The sequence below is a fragment of the Scyliorhinus torazame genome, chromosome 13 (assembly GCF_047496885.1).
Source record: "Scyliorhinus torazame isolate Kashiwa2021f chromosome 13, sScyTor2.1, whole genome shotgun sequence".
Lineage (NCBI taxonomy): Eukaryota > Metazoa > Chordata > Chondrichthyes > Carcharhiniformes > Scyliorhinidae > Scyliorhinus > Scyliorhinus torazame.
Window position 1 is genome coordinate 174,095,795 of NC_092719.1, and position 16,468 is coordinate 174,112,262.

A 16,468-nucleotide genomic window follows, 5' to 3' on the forward strand; every position below is an offset into this window, starting at 1 on the left:
GTTTACCAGGCTGATTCCTGGATTGGCAGGACTGACGTAGGAGGAGGGATTGAGTCAGTTAGGGTTCTATTTGCTGGAATTTAGAAGAATGAGGGGGGGGGGAATCTCATAGAAATCTATAACATTTTAACAGGACTAGACATTGTAGATGCAGGAAGAATTTTCCCGATGGTGGGGGTGTCCAGAACCAGGGGTCATAGTCTAAGGATACAGGGTAAACCTTTTAGGACTGAGATGAAGAAAAAAATCTTCACCCAGAGGTAAGCCTATGGAATTTACAGGAAGCAGTTGAGGCCAAAACATTGTATGCTTTCAAGAAGGAGATAGATATAGCTCTTGGGGCTAAAGCAATCAAAGGATATGGGGGGAATGTGGGAACAGGTTACTGAGTTGGATGATCAGTCATGATCGTATTGAATGGCGGAGCCATTGTCTAGTCTCTTATTTTATGGACTGTAATCCTTACATTTACAGGAAAGGAGTGCATTTTTGTGGTAATCTCCGTTTTATTTACACAGAAAATGGGTAGCGCCACAGTGGGTTGGTGGTTGGTATGGCCTTAAGTCCTCACTATGGATGAGGGAATACCCGCATTAAAACTAGTGGTGTTGTGTTTTTTGCTTTGTATTTTTGTTATTTTAAGGTTAAAGAACCTAATGACTATCCTATGATGTTGCAGACAGACTGTGCCTCCTGGGGAGGACAGGCCCATTAAAATAAATGCGCATAATTGGATTAAAGCATTAATCCAAGCCTAAAGCATTAATTTGCCATGATATTTTGTTTACAGTCTCTTTTACATCTGATGTTTAAGGTAAACATTGTAGATTAAATCCCTCCCCTTTCAAAAATATTTTACATGTTTTGTTCTCCAGCAAAATGAGTATAGTGCATTTTGTTTAGTCTCATAAGAGTGACAGTGATTAAATTAACAGGGATAACTTTTATATGGCAATCAGCATAAAAATCATAATTCTCCAATCTTAGGAGGGGACCCAAATGGCATGAGGACCTTTTCTATACTCCCAACTAATTCTAAAATATGCTACACAACTCTGACAAACGTTCTGATATGTTTAAAAAGAAATATCAAAAAATCCCATGATGTGTTTCCATTCCTGCCTTCGAAATATATGAAATTTGTAAAACAGCGTGAAAGTGCAAACTGAGTGCCTTTATAAGGAAGCAATTGTGAACAATTACTAGCACGCTCTTCTACCCCACTTCAAATGTCCATTCTTTGTTGTAGCCTTACAGTAGCTGCTGGTGTAAATTGCATTTGAAGATAAATCTTGTTGACCTAAGGTGGTTCTGAATTCCAGTGAAAATGCTTTACAATTTGTTTAGCATTTCTGATATCATTTATCAGTATCTTATCAGGGAAATGGTGCTTTTTATAATTGAACATAATTAAGTTTACAAATTGTTCACTAATCGGTTTGCTAATTGTTGCTATCAAGCTTAAATTACACAGATTATGTAGAAACTCTAAATTTTTAAATGTGCAACAAATATAAACGGCATCGTTTTGCAATATTTCAGTTCAGACAAATTTTAAACCCAGGTTCGTAACACTTGCACTTTCAAAGTTTGGTGTATTAGCTGAGGCCAACTTTAGTCTGCTCTTCAATGTCAACCAATTGCAAAATAAATGCTTACACAAGAGTGATGAGGAGTAAGATCACACATTTGAGAAGCCCAACTTGTTTGATAGATGTGATGAGGAGCTGTACTTCTCCTTAGTTCTCTGTTGTAACCCAATCCTATTTTATGTTAGATGATCCAGTCACTGTTGGAGGCATTCAACCACCGCATCAAATTAAAACTGTACATCGATCACCTGACCGCACTTTGCCTGGAGCGGAATCCACAAGTCTTGGCAGGATTGCCATCATTACCAGTCAACGAGGAAGAAGAGGATGAGGTTTCCCGGGAGCGTCAGTTGCAAAGTTTGACACCTGAACAGGTGAGATATTCTAATTACATCCTTCACAGAATTGCCCTGTGTGTTTAGTATTGCTTGAGACCCTACAGCTGGGGAAAGCAAGATGTTAACAAAATATTTCATCTGGTAGAAATGTTAACTTTTCTTAAAATCAAAGGACGACAAAGATTGATCTCTGTGCTCTTTGCAAATGATTGTAAGGCATAATATCTTTAGTAGCTTAATAAGCTTAAATGTAATTAGCGTAAATTTGGTTGCTAAGAGTGAATGAGTGTGCAATGTGCACTTGTGCTGTTATGGAATATTTACTTGTGATTCACCTGAGCTATTTACCGAAAAAAAGAATGAGAATGCTATTCCTACTGTACTTATGGACACGGAGAATGAGAAGATATTTGAGAATTTGTTACATACGTTTTTGACCTCTTCACTCCAGCCTTGCTGAGTGGTATCTGTAAATCGCAAAGAATCCATTGAAGTGCTGCACCATTGAAAATAAAATAAGGTTTTCAGATTTTGCTGCCTCACCATCATAAAAGTTAAGCAATCTGAACATATGCACCAGTGGGTACACAAAGCAACTTTGAGCTATTAAATAGCTCATTATGTAGCTTTTAATCCAGTCACATGGGAAACTACAAACTGTAACAACAGCTCATGAAATGTGAAACTATGGGAACAGCTGAGTAAATGCAAACACATTCTGATTTCAGACAGCTGATAATATGAAAGATAACTGTGAGAGAACCCCTCTGTTGTGGTTACGTTGAAAAGTGGCTGGATTGAAAAAAATGTCCAACATTCTTTCCTACGTTCTAGAAAGAAGCACGTTTTTTTTTCAAAGTGGAGATTTAAAGTAAACTTCCACACCCTCGCCTGTGTCTGAGCCTCGTGTACTATTTACACCAGCAGGTCAGCTTCAGTAAGAGATTTTCAGCTCATGGGAAGCTGACAATGTGAACGACACACCTTTGCAACAATCCCATTCACTACAGAAAGCAAGGTTTCCGCGATTGCTTTATTCGCAACAAGGGCAGAACGTGTGCTTGCAGATGGGGAGCAGCTATTTTTTTCTCACTGTTGACTGGCCATGCTCCCCTGCCCATGCAGTACAGTCAAGTAGTTGAAGTGATCATTGGTCTGTACAGACCTTCCCAGCCATTGCAAAAAGATGCAATTTCTAGCAATAGATTAGCACATCAAAATATTTAACAACCACCCGTGTACATTTAGAAAGCACAAGCGGCTGCCGTAAAACCATAATTTGTACAAAGTCGGGACCTGGATCATTGTATTATACTCTTGCTTCCTGATGCAGCAATAGTCTCCTTTTTTCAAGTAATACACATTGAGAACTCAAAACACCAACATTTTAAAAAGCAGACATTATTCTGTGGTTCTGATATTTCTTGGAATGCAACCGAGAGGTTCTCACTCAGATAGATGGGCTGGGATTTTCAATTGCCCTTCGGGGCCAAAACAGGAGCAGGCGTGCTTTAAAATTAGCATGCCCAGATGTCCCAACACCTTCAGGAACATCCTAGAATTTTCAAAGTGCAGTGGGTGGAACAGAGTGGGGAATCCGCATGCCTCCAGTTAAGGGTCTGTTAAGCTCCTTGAGGAGTTTGTTAACAGGCCGGGGAGGCTGAGAAAATTATTTTCAATTCGTAAATTACCTAACCCAAACAGTCTGGTGCACATTAGTGCCGAGCTGTTGAATTCAAAGCAGGCAGAAGTTAAAGCTTTTTTTGTGCTGAAATGTTTGAGGACCTGAGGAATCTTGCACCAGATTGTGCACATTATCATTCGTTGGGCTATTTTGGCGGCTTATGTTCTTTGAGCTGTTGGCCCTCAAAAGTTTATCTTCCTCTTAGCTAGGCGACAGCAGGGCCCCTCATGGCTGCCGTCTGCCTTTGCCACTCATGTTCTGCAGGCAGCTCCCACTTCCTGGAAGTGTTCAGCGCCACTAATTGGGCAGTGAGCTCGCTGTTGGCCCAGTAAAGACATATATTTTTGAAGGTAGCATGGAGGGGTTGGGACTCAGAAATCATCCGGACTTCGGATTTTCGACCTGGAATTGCAAATAAAAGTCTATGGTCTGATATAATAGACCGAGGGTCTGAGTTAATATTTCTTGAAGTATTTATTTGAAAATACTGACTTATTGATCTGGTGTAGAATCTGTCGACAAAGAAGTAATTGTATTGCTTTAATCCCTGACCTTCACAGGATATGAATCTTTGCTGATCTTGTATAATAAAATCCATGCTTTTACCTGTCACTGAGATTGAAACACTGGGCGGGATTTATCTAAATGGGAACAAAGTCCCATAGATTGATAGATTGCGCGTTTAGCTACGTATTTCCCAGCGTTCACGGTGCCAAGAAACACGCTATAAAATGGCACCGGGTCAGACGGGGAGGGGGCCTCAGCGGGAAATGTGCGGCAAAGGCCGCACAGAGCCCTAATTTGTGCACTGAGGGGATTGGATTGGATTTATTTATTGTCACGTGTACCGAGGTACAGTGAAAAGTATTTTTCTGCGAGCAGCTCAAACAGATAATTTAGTACATGGGAAAAAAACAGCGTAATAGGGCAACACAATGTCCACAGTGTAAATACATAGACACAGACATTGGGTGAAGCATACAGGATTAGTCAGATCAGCCCATAAGAGGGTTGTTTAGGAGTCTGGTAACAGCGGGGAAGAAGCTGTTTTTGAATCTATTCGTGTGAGTTCTCAGACTTTTGTATCTCCTGCCTGATGGGAGAAGTTAAAAGTGTGAGTGAGCCAGGTGGGAGGGGTCTTTGATTATGGTGCCCACTTTCCCAAGGCAGCGGGAAATGTAGATAAGAGTCAATGGATGGGTGGGCTTGTGTGATGGACTGGGCGGTGTTCATGACTTTGAACTTTCTTGAGGTCTTGGGCCGAGCAGTTGCTATACCAGGCAGTGATGCAGCCAGATAGGATGCTTTCTATGGTGCACCTGTAAAAGTTGGTAAGAGGCTCTGCTCCGCTCACTGGAACTCTTCAGTGTAGCGAGAGATCATGGTGTCCTAATATCTGGAGCATCCGAAGCGAACCCGACACTCCCCCAACACCCACGCAGGGCAACCCCGGCCCGATCACCACCTTGCAAAAAAATGCCAGCATGGCAGTACCAACTTGGCACCCTGGCAGTGCCAGCTGGTCATTCCACCTGGGTGCATTGGCACTGTCAGGCTGTCACTGAGGTGGCACTGCCAGGGTACCCAGGTGGGGCCAGCAGTGTCGGGGTATCACCCTGCCCAAAGGGCAAGCACTGGGGGCCTCAAATCCCCGAGGAGGCCCCCATGAGTGCCATTCTGTCTGGTCCCCGTTTGTGGAGACCAGTACTGAAGGCATTCACCCGAAGTCTCCGAGGCAAAAGGGATAGATCCCAACGCCTTGGGTGGCTTTGGGCAACAGTATATTAATGTGAGACTAGCTGTCTCGCTTTAATACGAAGATTTGGCAAAAAGTGATCCCACCCACAATGAGCAGGATTTACAACATAACGCCTTGCGAGATCTCGTGAGGCATTGCGAGCTGGGTAGATCCTGAGAGCGGCGTCTCCCGGCTTTATTGACCATGCTGCACCCCAGCCGGGCGAGCTGCTTTTCAAGTGCAACGTGGCCGTTCTCCCTATAGCCTCAAAATATCAGACTTCCTGATGAACAAAATTATTTTCATACATTAAAAGCCTAAAGGAATGACTACATCTATGTAAAATCCTGTTTGAATTTATTCCCTGATATTTGTCAGTTTTTTCTTGAAAACAAAGTCAAACTTTGTCATCCAGCACCTGCTATACCTGGTTGATAACAACCATCAAATCCATTTCTGGGTTAATTTTAAGATTGCTGCCGAATTGTAGTTATGGTGCAGGAATGTTGGAAAGCCTCCAACTTCAGTCCGCCTCCAACTTCAGCCAAGCATTTCCAGCACTGATCCAACTTTAGAACACGAAAATAAAAAGTGAAGCAGTCTTTTGACACTTCCCATCACCTGGAGACCACTGAGCGAGCACTATGTAATGAAGTTTTTATTTCAGTTAACTGCTTGACTCAGCAGTGAAATTGGAAGTGTCCTTTTCCCATGTTATTCTAAGGTATCATGACACTCGGAAAAGCAGCACAGGAACACGCTAATAACTACAATTCTTCTGTAATATGGGTAAACACTCTATATATAAAAAAGCCTAATGTATAACCTGAGCCAGTTTAAACTTTATGCTTAGTACAATGAAATGGTAGATACTTGGGGTAAAACTTCAAATAATAATTTTAGAGTCATGTTCGTACAACACAGAAGAGGCCCTTTGACCTCCATGGAGTATTCCTTTCAAAGAATAGGAATTGTGGATAACGCATTGTGATTCTTCAGCATGACGAGCACAGTTGACTCGGAGAATTTTAATTGGGCAATAAGTAAGTAAATAATCAATTCTGCAAGTTACCTTTGACTACCTGTCATGGGAGTGTCCCTTTAAGAAGGGTTTATTCCTTATCACATGGCTTCAGTGATGTTATTGTGTGGATGGAGCTGAGCTGAGTTTTCCTTTCACTTTGAATTTGGACTGGTTTGAACTGCGCAGGTTGAACGAAGTATCTCTCTATCTTCATTTTAAAAGTTATTTCCAGACTGCTTGGTAACTTAAAAGAGATAATTGCTTTCTGTAAGGAATTCCAACCTGCTGTTTGAAAAGGGGAACAGAGTATCAATAACCAGGCTTATACCAGTAAGAATGTCGCGTGCTGGGCCACACCTTTGAAAAGGGGTTTCTGGTTTTACTTGGATTTTGTTATTGAATTGGAACAGTTAAGGGGGAGTTTATCAAGCGTTATACATAGATTACTGTAGCTGTGTGGTGTCTTATATTTATAGTTGATAGAAATTCTTACTGTGTGTTTTTTGCAAATGTTAACTAAATTCATAGAATAAAGCTTGTTTTTTGATTAAAAGTGCCTAAGAACTCTGTTGAATAACACCTGAATGGCAGGCCCTTGTGCTCATCGTAGCCAAAATCAATAAACAGTTATGGATCAGGTGAACTCCATAACCCTAGGCCATAACACTACCTGTAAAGGAAGTTGTATATACTAACTTGCACATTGCTAGGCATTCAATTCAAATTCACTCTCACTACCCCAGTCCCTCTCCCCTTGGACCAAAAGACTTGCCAACGCACGACAATAATTGTACAAATTAGTCAAATGGAGGTTAAACACCTTTCTCATTCATATTTTTAAAAAATGGATGCATGCTTACCATTAAGTACAAGAGACCAAATAACCTCCCTTGATTATCAATTGATAGTGGCGGCCAAAGGTAATTTCTCAAAGTGGCCTGTGAACCAATTATTTGTGTATGTTTGTGTTGCGTAGCCCCTTTTTAATTTATGAGTGGTTTAAAATAACCCAGCAGCAAAACTTTAGTCTTAAACAAGATTAAGGTTAGTTTATTGCAAAAAAACAACTGCTGTAAGTTACTTAAGCAAAAGTGATAAAGTTATTCACTAAAATACAGTGCAAAGATTAAAATGCAGAGGAAGAAAAATAGATGCTTAAAGATGAGATTTCAAACTACTACTGGTCGGCCAATATAGCTATGATTAGGAAGTGGGCGATGGGAGGGAGGGGGGGGGACGGGGAGGGGGGGGGCGGCGTCATGTAAAGGTACTAGTCTGGGAGCTTTGATAACGGCTCCTTTGCCATTCTCGCCGACCCGTTACTCCACAGGTCCGGTGGTGGTGGTGACACTGCGGATCTGGGGACAGTGGAGGAGGTACAAGAAGATGGACGGAGCGTCGGTCTGGACCCCGATATGTAACAACCACAAGTTTGTCCCGGGTTGGATGGATGGTGGGTTCCAGAGCTGGCAGAGGGCAGGCATCAGAAGGATGGGAGATCTGTTCATAGACGGAAGCTTTCCCAGTTTGAAGGCTCTAGAGGACAAATTTAATCTGCCGCCAGGAAACGCCTTTAAATATCTGCAAGTACGAGCCTTCCTGAAAAAACAGGTAGTGGCCTTTCCGACGCTGCCGCCACTGAGGATACAGGACAGGGTGGTCTCTGGCACCTGGGTGGGGGAGGGGAAGGTGTCGGATATCTACCAGGAACTACAGGAGGCGGAGGAAACCCCGGTGGAGGAGCTCGAGGGCAAGTGGGAGGAAGAGATAGGTGAGGAGTTGGAAGTGGGTCTGTGGGCAGAGGTCCTGGGAGGGTTAATTCCTCCTCATCATGTGCCAGGCTCAGTCTAATTTAATTTAAAGTGGTCCGCCGGGCACACATGACGGCAGCGAGAATGAGCAAGTTTTTTGGCATAGAAGACAGTTGTATGAGGTGCAAGGGCAGCCCTGCAAATCATGTCCACATTGTTATTAATAATATTTTTTTTTTTTTTTTTTATATATAAAAAAATTTAATTTAGTTGTTAGCCAGATCTTGGTAGAAAGTTAGAGGAATGGCAGGGAAGGGAGTGCAATGTTGCTCCTGCAGGATGTTTGAGATGAGGGATGCCGTTAGTGTCCCTGCTGATTTTACCTGCAGGAAGTGCTGCCATCTCCAGCTCCTCCAAGACCGAGTTAGGGAACTGGAGCTGGAGTTGGAAGAACTTCGGATCATTCGGGAGGCAGAGGGGGTCATAGATAGCAGCTTCAGGGAATTAGTTACACCAAAGATTGGAGATAGATGGGTAACTGTAAGAGGGACGGGGAAAAAACAGTCAGTGCAGGGATCCCCTGCGGTCGTTCCCCTGAGAAACAAGTATACCGCTTTGGATACTTGTGGGGGGGGGGACTTACCAGGGGTAAGCCATGGGGTACGGACCTCTGGCACAGAGTCTGTCCCTGTTGCTCAGAAGGGAAGGGGGGAGAGGAGCAGAGCATTAGTAATTGGGGACTCTATAGTCAGGGGCACAGATAGGAGATTTTGTGGGAGCGTGAGAGACTCACGTTTGGTATGTTGCCTCCCAGGTGCAAGGGTACGTGATGTCTCGGATCGTGTTTTCCGGGTCCTTAAGGGGGAGGGGGAGCAGCCCCAAGTCGTGGTCCACATTGGCACTAACGACATAGGTAGGAAAGGGGATAAAGATGTCAGGCAGGCTTTCAGGGAGCTAGGATGGAAGCTCAGAACTAGAACAAACAGAGTTGTTATCTCTGGGTTGTTGCCCGTGCCACGTGATAGTGAGATGAGGAATAGGGAGAGAGAGCAATTAAACACGTGGCTACAGGGATGGTGCAGGCGGGAGGGATTCAGATTTCTGGATAACTGGGGCTCTTTCTGGGGAAGGTGGGACCTCTACAGACAGGATGGTCTACATCTGAACCTGCGGGGCACAAATATCCTGGGGGGGAGATTTGTTAGTGCTCTTTGGGGGGGGGTTTAAACTAATGCAGCAGGGGCATGGGAACCTGGATTATAGTTTTAGGGTAAGGGAGAATGAGAGTATAGAGGTCAGGAGCTCAGATTTGACGTCGCAGGAGGGGGCCAGTGTTCAGGTAGGTGGTTTGAAGTGTGTCTACTTCAATGCCAGGAGTATACGAAATAAGGTAGGGGAACTGGCAGCATGGGTTGGTACCTGGGACTTCGATGTTGTGGCCATTTCGGAGACATGGATAGAGCAGGGACAGGAATGGATGTTGCAGGTTCCGGGGTTTAGGTGTTTTAGTAAGCTCCGAGAAGGAGGCAAAAGAGGGGGAGGTGTGGCGCTGCTAGTCAAGAGCAGTATTACGGTGGCGGAGAGGATGCTAGATGGGGACTCATCTTCCGAGGTAGTATGGGCTGAGGTTAGAAACAGGAAAGGAGAGGTCACCCTGTTGGGAGTTTTCTATAGGCCTCCAAATAGTTCTAGGGATGTAGAGGAAAGGATGGCGAGGATGATCCTGGATAAGAGCGAAAGTAATAGGGTAGTTATTATGGGAGACTTTAACTTTCCAAATATTGACTGGAAAAGATATAGTTCGAGTACATTAGATGGGTCGTTTTTTTGTACAGTGTGTGCAGGAGGGTTTCCTGACACAGTTTGTTGACAGGCCAACAAGAGGCGAGGCCACATTGGATTTGGTTTTGGGTAATGAACCAGGCCAGGTGTTGGATTTGGAGGTAGGTGAGCACTTTGGGGACAGTGACCACAATTCGGTGACGTTTACGTTAAGGATGGAAAGGGATAAGTATACACCGCAGGGCAAGAGTTATAGTGGGGGAAGGGAAATTATGATGCCATTAGACGTGACTTGGGGGGGGATAAGGTGGAGAAGTAGGCTGCAAGTTTTGGACACACTGGATAAGTGGAGCTTGTTCAAGGATCAGCTACTGCGTGTTCTTGATAAGTATGTACCGGTCAGGCAGGGAGGAAGGTGCCGAGCGAGGGAACCGTGGTTTGCCAAAGAAGTGGAATCTCTTGTTAAGAGGAAGAAGGAGGCCTATGTGAAGATGAGGTGTGAAGTTTCAATTGGGGCGATGGATAGTTACAAGGTAGCGAGGAAGGATCTAAAGAGAGAGCTAAGACGAGCAAGGAGGGGACATGAGAAGTATTTGGCAGGAAGGATCAAGGAAAACCCAAAAGCTTTCTATAGGTATGTCAGGAATAAGCGAATGACTAGGGACAGAGTAGGACCAGTCAAGGACAGGGATGGGAAGTTGTGTGTAGAGTCTGAAGAGATAGGCGAGATACTAAATGAATATTTTTCGTCAGTATTCACTCAGGAAAAAGATAATGTTGTGGAGGAGAATGCTGAGCTCCAGGTAAATAGATTAGATGGCATTGAGGTACGTAGGGAAGAGGTGTTGGCAATTCTGGACAGGCTGAAAATAGATAAGTCCCCGGGACCTGATGGGATTTATCCTAGGATTCTCTGGGAGGCCAGGGAAGAGATTGCTGGACCATTGGCTTTGATTTTTCTGTCATCATTGGATACAGGAATCGTGCCAGAGGACTGGAGGATAGCAAATGTGGTCCCTTTGTTCAAAAAGGGGAGCAGAGACAACCCCGGCAACTATAGACCGGTGAGCCTCACGTCTGTAGTGGGTAAAGTCTTGGAGGGGATTAAACGAGACAAGATTTATAATCATCTAGACAGGAATAATATGATCAGGGATAGTCAGCATGGCTTTGTGAAGGGTAGGTCATGCCTCACAAACCTTATCGAGTTCTTTGAGAAGGTGACTGAACAGGTAGACGAGGGTAGAGCAGTTGATGTGGTGTATATGGATTTCAGCAAAGCGTTTGATAAGGTTCCCCACGGTAGGCTATTGCAGAAAATACGGAGGCTGGGGATTGAGGGTGATTTAGAGATGTGGATCAGAAATTGGCTAGCTGAAAGAAGACAGAGGGTGGTGGTTGATGGGAAATGTTCAGAATGGAGTTCTGTCACAAGTGGAGTACCACAAGGATCTGTTCTGGGGCCGTTGCTGTTTGTCATTTTTATCAATGACCTAGAGGAAAGCGCAGAAGGGTGGGTGAGTAAATTTGCAGACGATACTAAAGTCGGTGGTGTTGTCGATAGTGTGGAAGGAAGTAGCAGGTTACAGAGGGATATAGATAAGCTGCAGTGCTGGGCTGAGAGGTGGCAAATGGAGTTTAATGTAGAGAAGTGTGAGGTGATTCACTTTGGAAGGAAAAACAGGAATGTGGAATATTTGGCTAATGGAAAAGTTCTTGAAAGTGTGGATGAGCAGAGAGATCTAGGTGTCCATGTACATAGATCCCTGAAAGTTGCCACCCAGGTTGATAGGGTGGTGAAGAAGGCCTATGGAGTGTTGGCCTTTATTGGTAGAGGGATTGAGTTCCGGAGTCAGGAGGTCATGTTGCAGCTGTACAGAACTCTGGTACGGCCGCATTTGGAGTATTGCGTACAGTTCTGGTCACCGCATTATAGGAAGGACGTGGAGGCTTTGGAACGGGTGCAGAGGAGATTTACCAGGATGTTGCCTGGTATGGAGGGAAAATCTTATGAGGAAAGGCTGATGGACTTGAGGTTGTTTTCGTTAGAGAGAAGAAGGTTAAGAGGAGACTTAATAGAGGCATACAAAATGATCAGAGGGATAGATAGGGTGGACAGTGAGAGCCTTCTCCCGCGGATGGAAATGGCTAGCACGAGGGGACATAGCCTTAAACTGAGGGGTAATAGATATAGGACAGAGGTCAGGGGTAGGTTCTTTACGCAAACAGTAGTGAGGCCGTGGAATGCCCTACCTGCTACAGTAGTGAACTCGCCAACATTGAGGGCATTTAAAAGTTTATTGGATAAACATATGGATGATAATGGTATAGTGTAGGTTAGATGGCTTTTGTTTCGGTGCAACATCGTGGGCTGAAGGGCCTGTACTGTGCTGTATTGTTCTATGTTCTATGTTCTATGCCTGGAGCTTAGAAAGGTCTGGCAAGGGTTCGCGAGGGCAATGTCCAAGGTGCTTAACACACGGGTGGTGCCGAGTCCAGAGATAGCGATCTTTGGAGTGTCAGAAGACCCGGGAGTTCAGGGAGCGAAAGAGGCCGACGTCTTGGCCTTTGCCTCCCTAGTAGCCCGGAGACGGATTTTATTAATGTGGAGGGACTTGAAGCCCCCGAGTGTAGAGACTTGGGTTAACGACATGCTGGGTTTCTCAGCCTCAAGAAAATAAAGTTTGCCTTAAGAGGGTCTACGCTAGGGTTCTCTCTGAGGTGGCAGCCGTTCGTCGACTTTCTCGGGGAAAATTAAAATGTCAGCAACAGCAGCAATCTGTAGGGTGGGGGGGGTGAGTGCTTCATTGGGATGGTGTGGGAAGACTGAGTCGCGCGGGGTAATGTCTTTAATTTTATTGTATATTCTCTTTTTGCACTATGTTAATGTTCACAATAGTTTGTTTTGTTATTATTGTTACTACTGTTTTCTTATGAAAAATTCTGTAAAGCCTTAATAAAAATACTTTTTAAAAGAAAGAGATTTCAAATCAGTCTCTGTGAGGTATCGTTGCGAGACCGTTGCTCGAGTTCCTTCTTTCCGAAGTGAAGGACACTTGAGCTTCGGTTTAGTAGCTGCGATGGCTTGTGTAGTTGAAGAGTTGGAGTTTTCCATTGTTGGTGGACTCGTTGGGTAGATGCTGGGAGAGAGTTAAAGCCCCTTCCCTTACTAGAGACTGCGACTCGGAAACCGGACGATTGTCTGGATTCTTCTCATCAGCCCCAGGATGATTTTCTAGCTGCCTTACTCTGTGACTCTCGATGGGAGGGAACCCCAGCTCTCACATGGCTCATGGCTGCTTCAGTTCAGAGCTGCGTGCTGCTATTGTCTGCCACACAAAATTGCTTCTTGCAGCCTCCTTTATACAATTCAAAACACAAAATGACATCATTCTCAACCAGTTGAATCATGCTTCCTATTAGGTATTTGGTCAGCCCTGGTCTTGATGTATAGTCCCATCCATTGTCTTTATTAGCCAAGGTAATTAACCTCATATGTCTCAACCATTACCATGAATGGTTCCCATTCTCCTGGGTTTGGTGAAATATGAAAGAGCTATCCACATCTCCAGGGACACCATTGTCAGTGAGTTTCTGTTCATCCTTGTGGAAATGCATGTTTAATTTCAAATGTCTTTAAATATCAGTAAGAAGTCTTACAACTTGTCTTCAAATATCAGGACAAGCTTACCTGCAATCCATTTAGAGCCTTCTGGAAGCTTGACCACATTACAAAAGTCAAGTAACTTTGCCAGCCATCTTTAAGGGTTCCTGTGTCATCAAGAAGATTAGATTATTTTACAAAATCTATCATATCAAAACTAGGCATTTGTGTCCTCCGAATAAGACTATGTGATAATTTATTGGAGTGGCATTGTTTGAGTAGCACCAGATGTGGACAGCAGCCACTTGTTCATTACTAACCTGGATGATAAATACAGTTAACATAGAACATACAGTGCAGAAGGAGGCCATTCGGCCCATCGAGTCTGCACCGACCCACTTAAGCCCTCACTTCCACCCTATCCCCGTAAACCAATAACCCCATCTAACCTTTTTGGTCACTAAGGGCAATTTATCATGGCCAATCCACCTAACCTGCACGTCTTTGGACTGTGGGAAGAAACCGGAGCACCCGGAGGAAACCCACACAGACGCGGGGAGAACGTGCAGACTCCACACAGACAGTGACCCAGCGGGGAATCGAACCTGGGACCCTAGCGCTGTGAGGCCACAGCGCTATCCACTTGTACTACCATGCTACCCACAAGTTAATGGTGGCATTTTCACATAGTGGGTGGATTCTTTGGATTCTTTCCAGCTCGCTTACACCAATATTATTTACTTAAAAGCCTATTATAACCTGAAATTAAAGAAATTGGGCTGTGGTTTTTGAATTCAAATTATTTCATTCTGACCATTTTAGTACTTACGTTGTATTGCATTTTTACCTCGTGGTAATTGAGAATAAATTATAATTATTTCAGAATAATAACTAATTTTGAGTGTCAGTAGTATGGAAATTGAGCTGCTTGTATAAATATATTAGAAAAGTATTACTGTTTATTAGACTCCCAGTCCTGGGACAGCAGCATAATCCTTCATTTTACCAATGTGAGCTGTCACCTTTTGTACCCCACATAAACTCTGCACCCTGCCACCAATTTCAGCCTCTTTGCTGTCTTTTGTTAAACAAGACACATGGTTGTGGTTCTGATCCTATATCCTATTCATTATAAATACATCTATCTTCACTTAGACAACATTGCCTTTTTGCACCCACCTGAAAGGTATATCCATGGAGTCAGTTTTACTTTGGGGAAGGGGTGGGGGGAAGCTCATGTGGCTCGCCCCTGTTAGAAAGGTCTGTTAATTTTTTTAAAAGGCTACACTGCAGAGTTATTACACTGTGGATAGCCTTAACAAACTCAGCGTGGGACGTCAGCCCCTCAGTGGACAGGGTCTCGCCCTCAAGAGCTGCACTGCCAGCCAGTCAAATGTAAGGAGTCAAGGAGGTCCACACGAAGATCAGTGGTGACCGAACTTGGATAAACTTGGCTTTTTGGGCGGGTAGAGGTCGGGGGTTCATGGGAGAGGGGTGAAATTAAATGAAATGAAAATCACTTATTGTCACAAGTAGGCTTCAAATGAAGTTACTGTGAAAAGCCCCTAGTCGCCACATTCCAGCACCTGTTCGGGGAGGCTGTTGCGGGAATTGAACCGTGCTGGTGGCCTGCCTTGGTCTGCTTTCAAAGCCAGCTGTGCTAACCCTGTGCTAAACAGCCCCTAGGTGAGGAGGATGTCAGTTTTGGAGGCCAAGCGGGGCAGCCATAAGGGTGGAGCACAATCTTGAGGGGGGGTGCCTGACAGCCACAGCAGGTACCCACCTTCCTTCCTGCCTTTTTACCAACTTCGGTGAAAATAAAGCCTACTCACTTTGCTTACTTTCCACTGCCAAGTGTAATATGGCAGTGGAGGCGAATTGGGCAGAGAAGGACCTCAATAGGCTTAAGGGCAGGCGAGCTAGTGGTCACCTTATAAAGGTCTCCCCCATATTATACTGTCAGGGTTAATGGTGTGCAGGAAGGCGGTTGGGGCTACCCACCTGTCACATTTTTCCATTGACGCCCCCGCCAAAAACATGCCGGGAGGGTTCATAACATCCACCCCCATATCTTCAGCACCCCAAACTCAACTATTCCAATACTCTCCCAACCAGCTTCCATTCTCTGATCTCCATAAACTTCAGTTCATCCAAAATTCTGATGGTCATATTCTATACCACACCAAGTCCAGCTTACCCCGTGCTCACTGACCTACATTGACTCTTTGTCTCCTGATGCCACCAACTTAATATTCTCATCCTCAGATTAAAATCCCTTTCGCCTCACCCTGCATTATCTGTGTAACCTCCTCCAGTCCTACAACCATCCCAGGTGACTCTAGTTCTGATTTCCTTTGCTGCATCTCTTTCTTTAGGACCTTTTAAAACACATCTTTGACTGTGTCTTTGGATATCCTCTCTAATGTCTCCTTCTTTAGCCTCATTGCGCTTCATCACCTTGATGTTTTTCTACATTAAATGCAATATAATTAGGAGTGTGAGTGGACAATACAGTCCCTCAAGCCTTCTGCGCCATTCAACACAATTATGGCTGATTTTCTGCCTCAACTCCACTTTCCCACCTGCTCCCCATCCTCCCATGAGTAAGGATGCAGCATCTATCCACCGGAGGCTGAAGAGAAGGTTGCCTTTGACTCCAGAGTTATGGGAAATGCAACAACTCGACTCGAGTCTACAGCTCATATTTGTGGCACCGTCTGGAAAGCTTTTTTTTTTTGTTTCAGAAACTTAATTCCCTGAGAGATCAAAATCTATCAATCTTGGTTTGTTCTCACTGGAACGACGGAGGTTGAAGGGTGACCTGATAGAGGTCTACAAAATTATGAGGGCCATAGACAGAGTGGATAGTCAGAGACTTTTTCCCAGTGTAGAGGGGTCAATTACTAGGGGCATAGGTTTAAGGTGCAAGGGGTAAGGTTTAGAGGAGATGTACCA

At 44.3% G+C, this 16,468-nt stretch overlaps 1 protein-coding gene across 9 annotated transcripts in view; it reads left to right on the forward strand.

The window, feature by feature from the left end:
• The window catches only part of LOC140388384 (ERC protein 2), a 1,175,365-nt gene that overhangs the window by 1,025,426 nt on the left and 133,471 nt on the right, over positions 1–16,468 (forward strand). For 8 of the 9 annotated variants that reach the window (XM_072472461.1, XM_072472462.1, XM_072472469.1 and 5 more), the window contains one exon: positions 1,778–1,966. In XM_072472461.1, coding sequence (XP_072328562.1) covers positions 1,778–1,966 — 189 coding nt within the window. Of the gene's footprint in view, positions 1–1,777; positions 1,967–16,468 lie in introns of those variants that run through there. The other variant, XM_072472470.1, reaches the window with a different exon arrangement.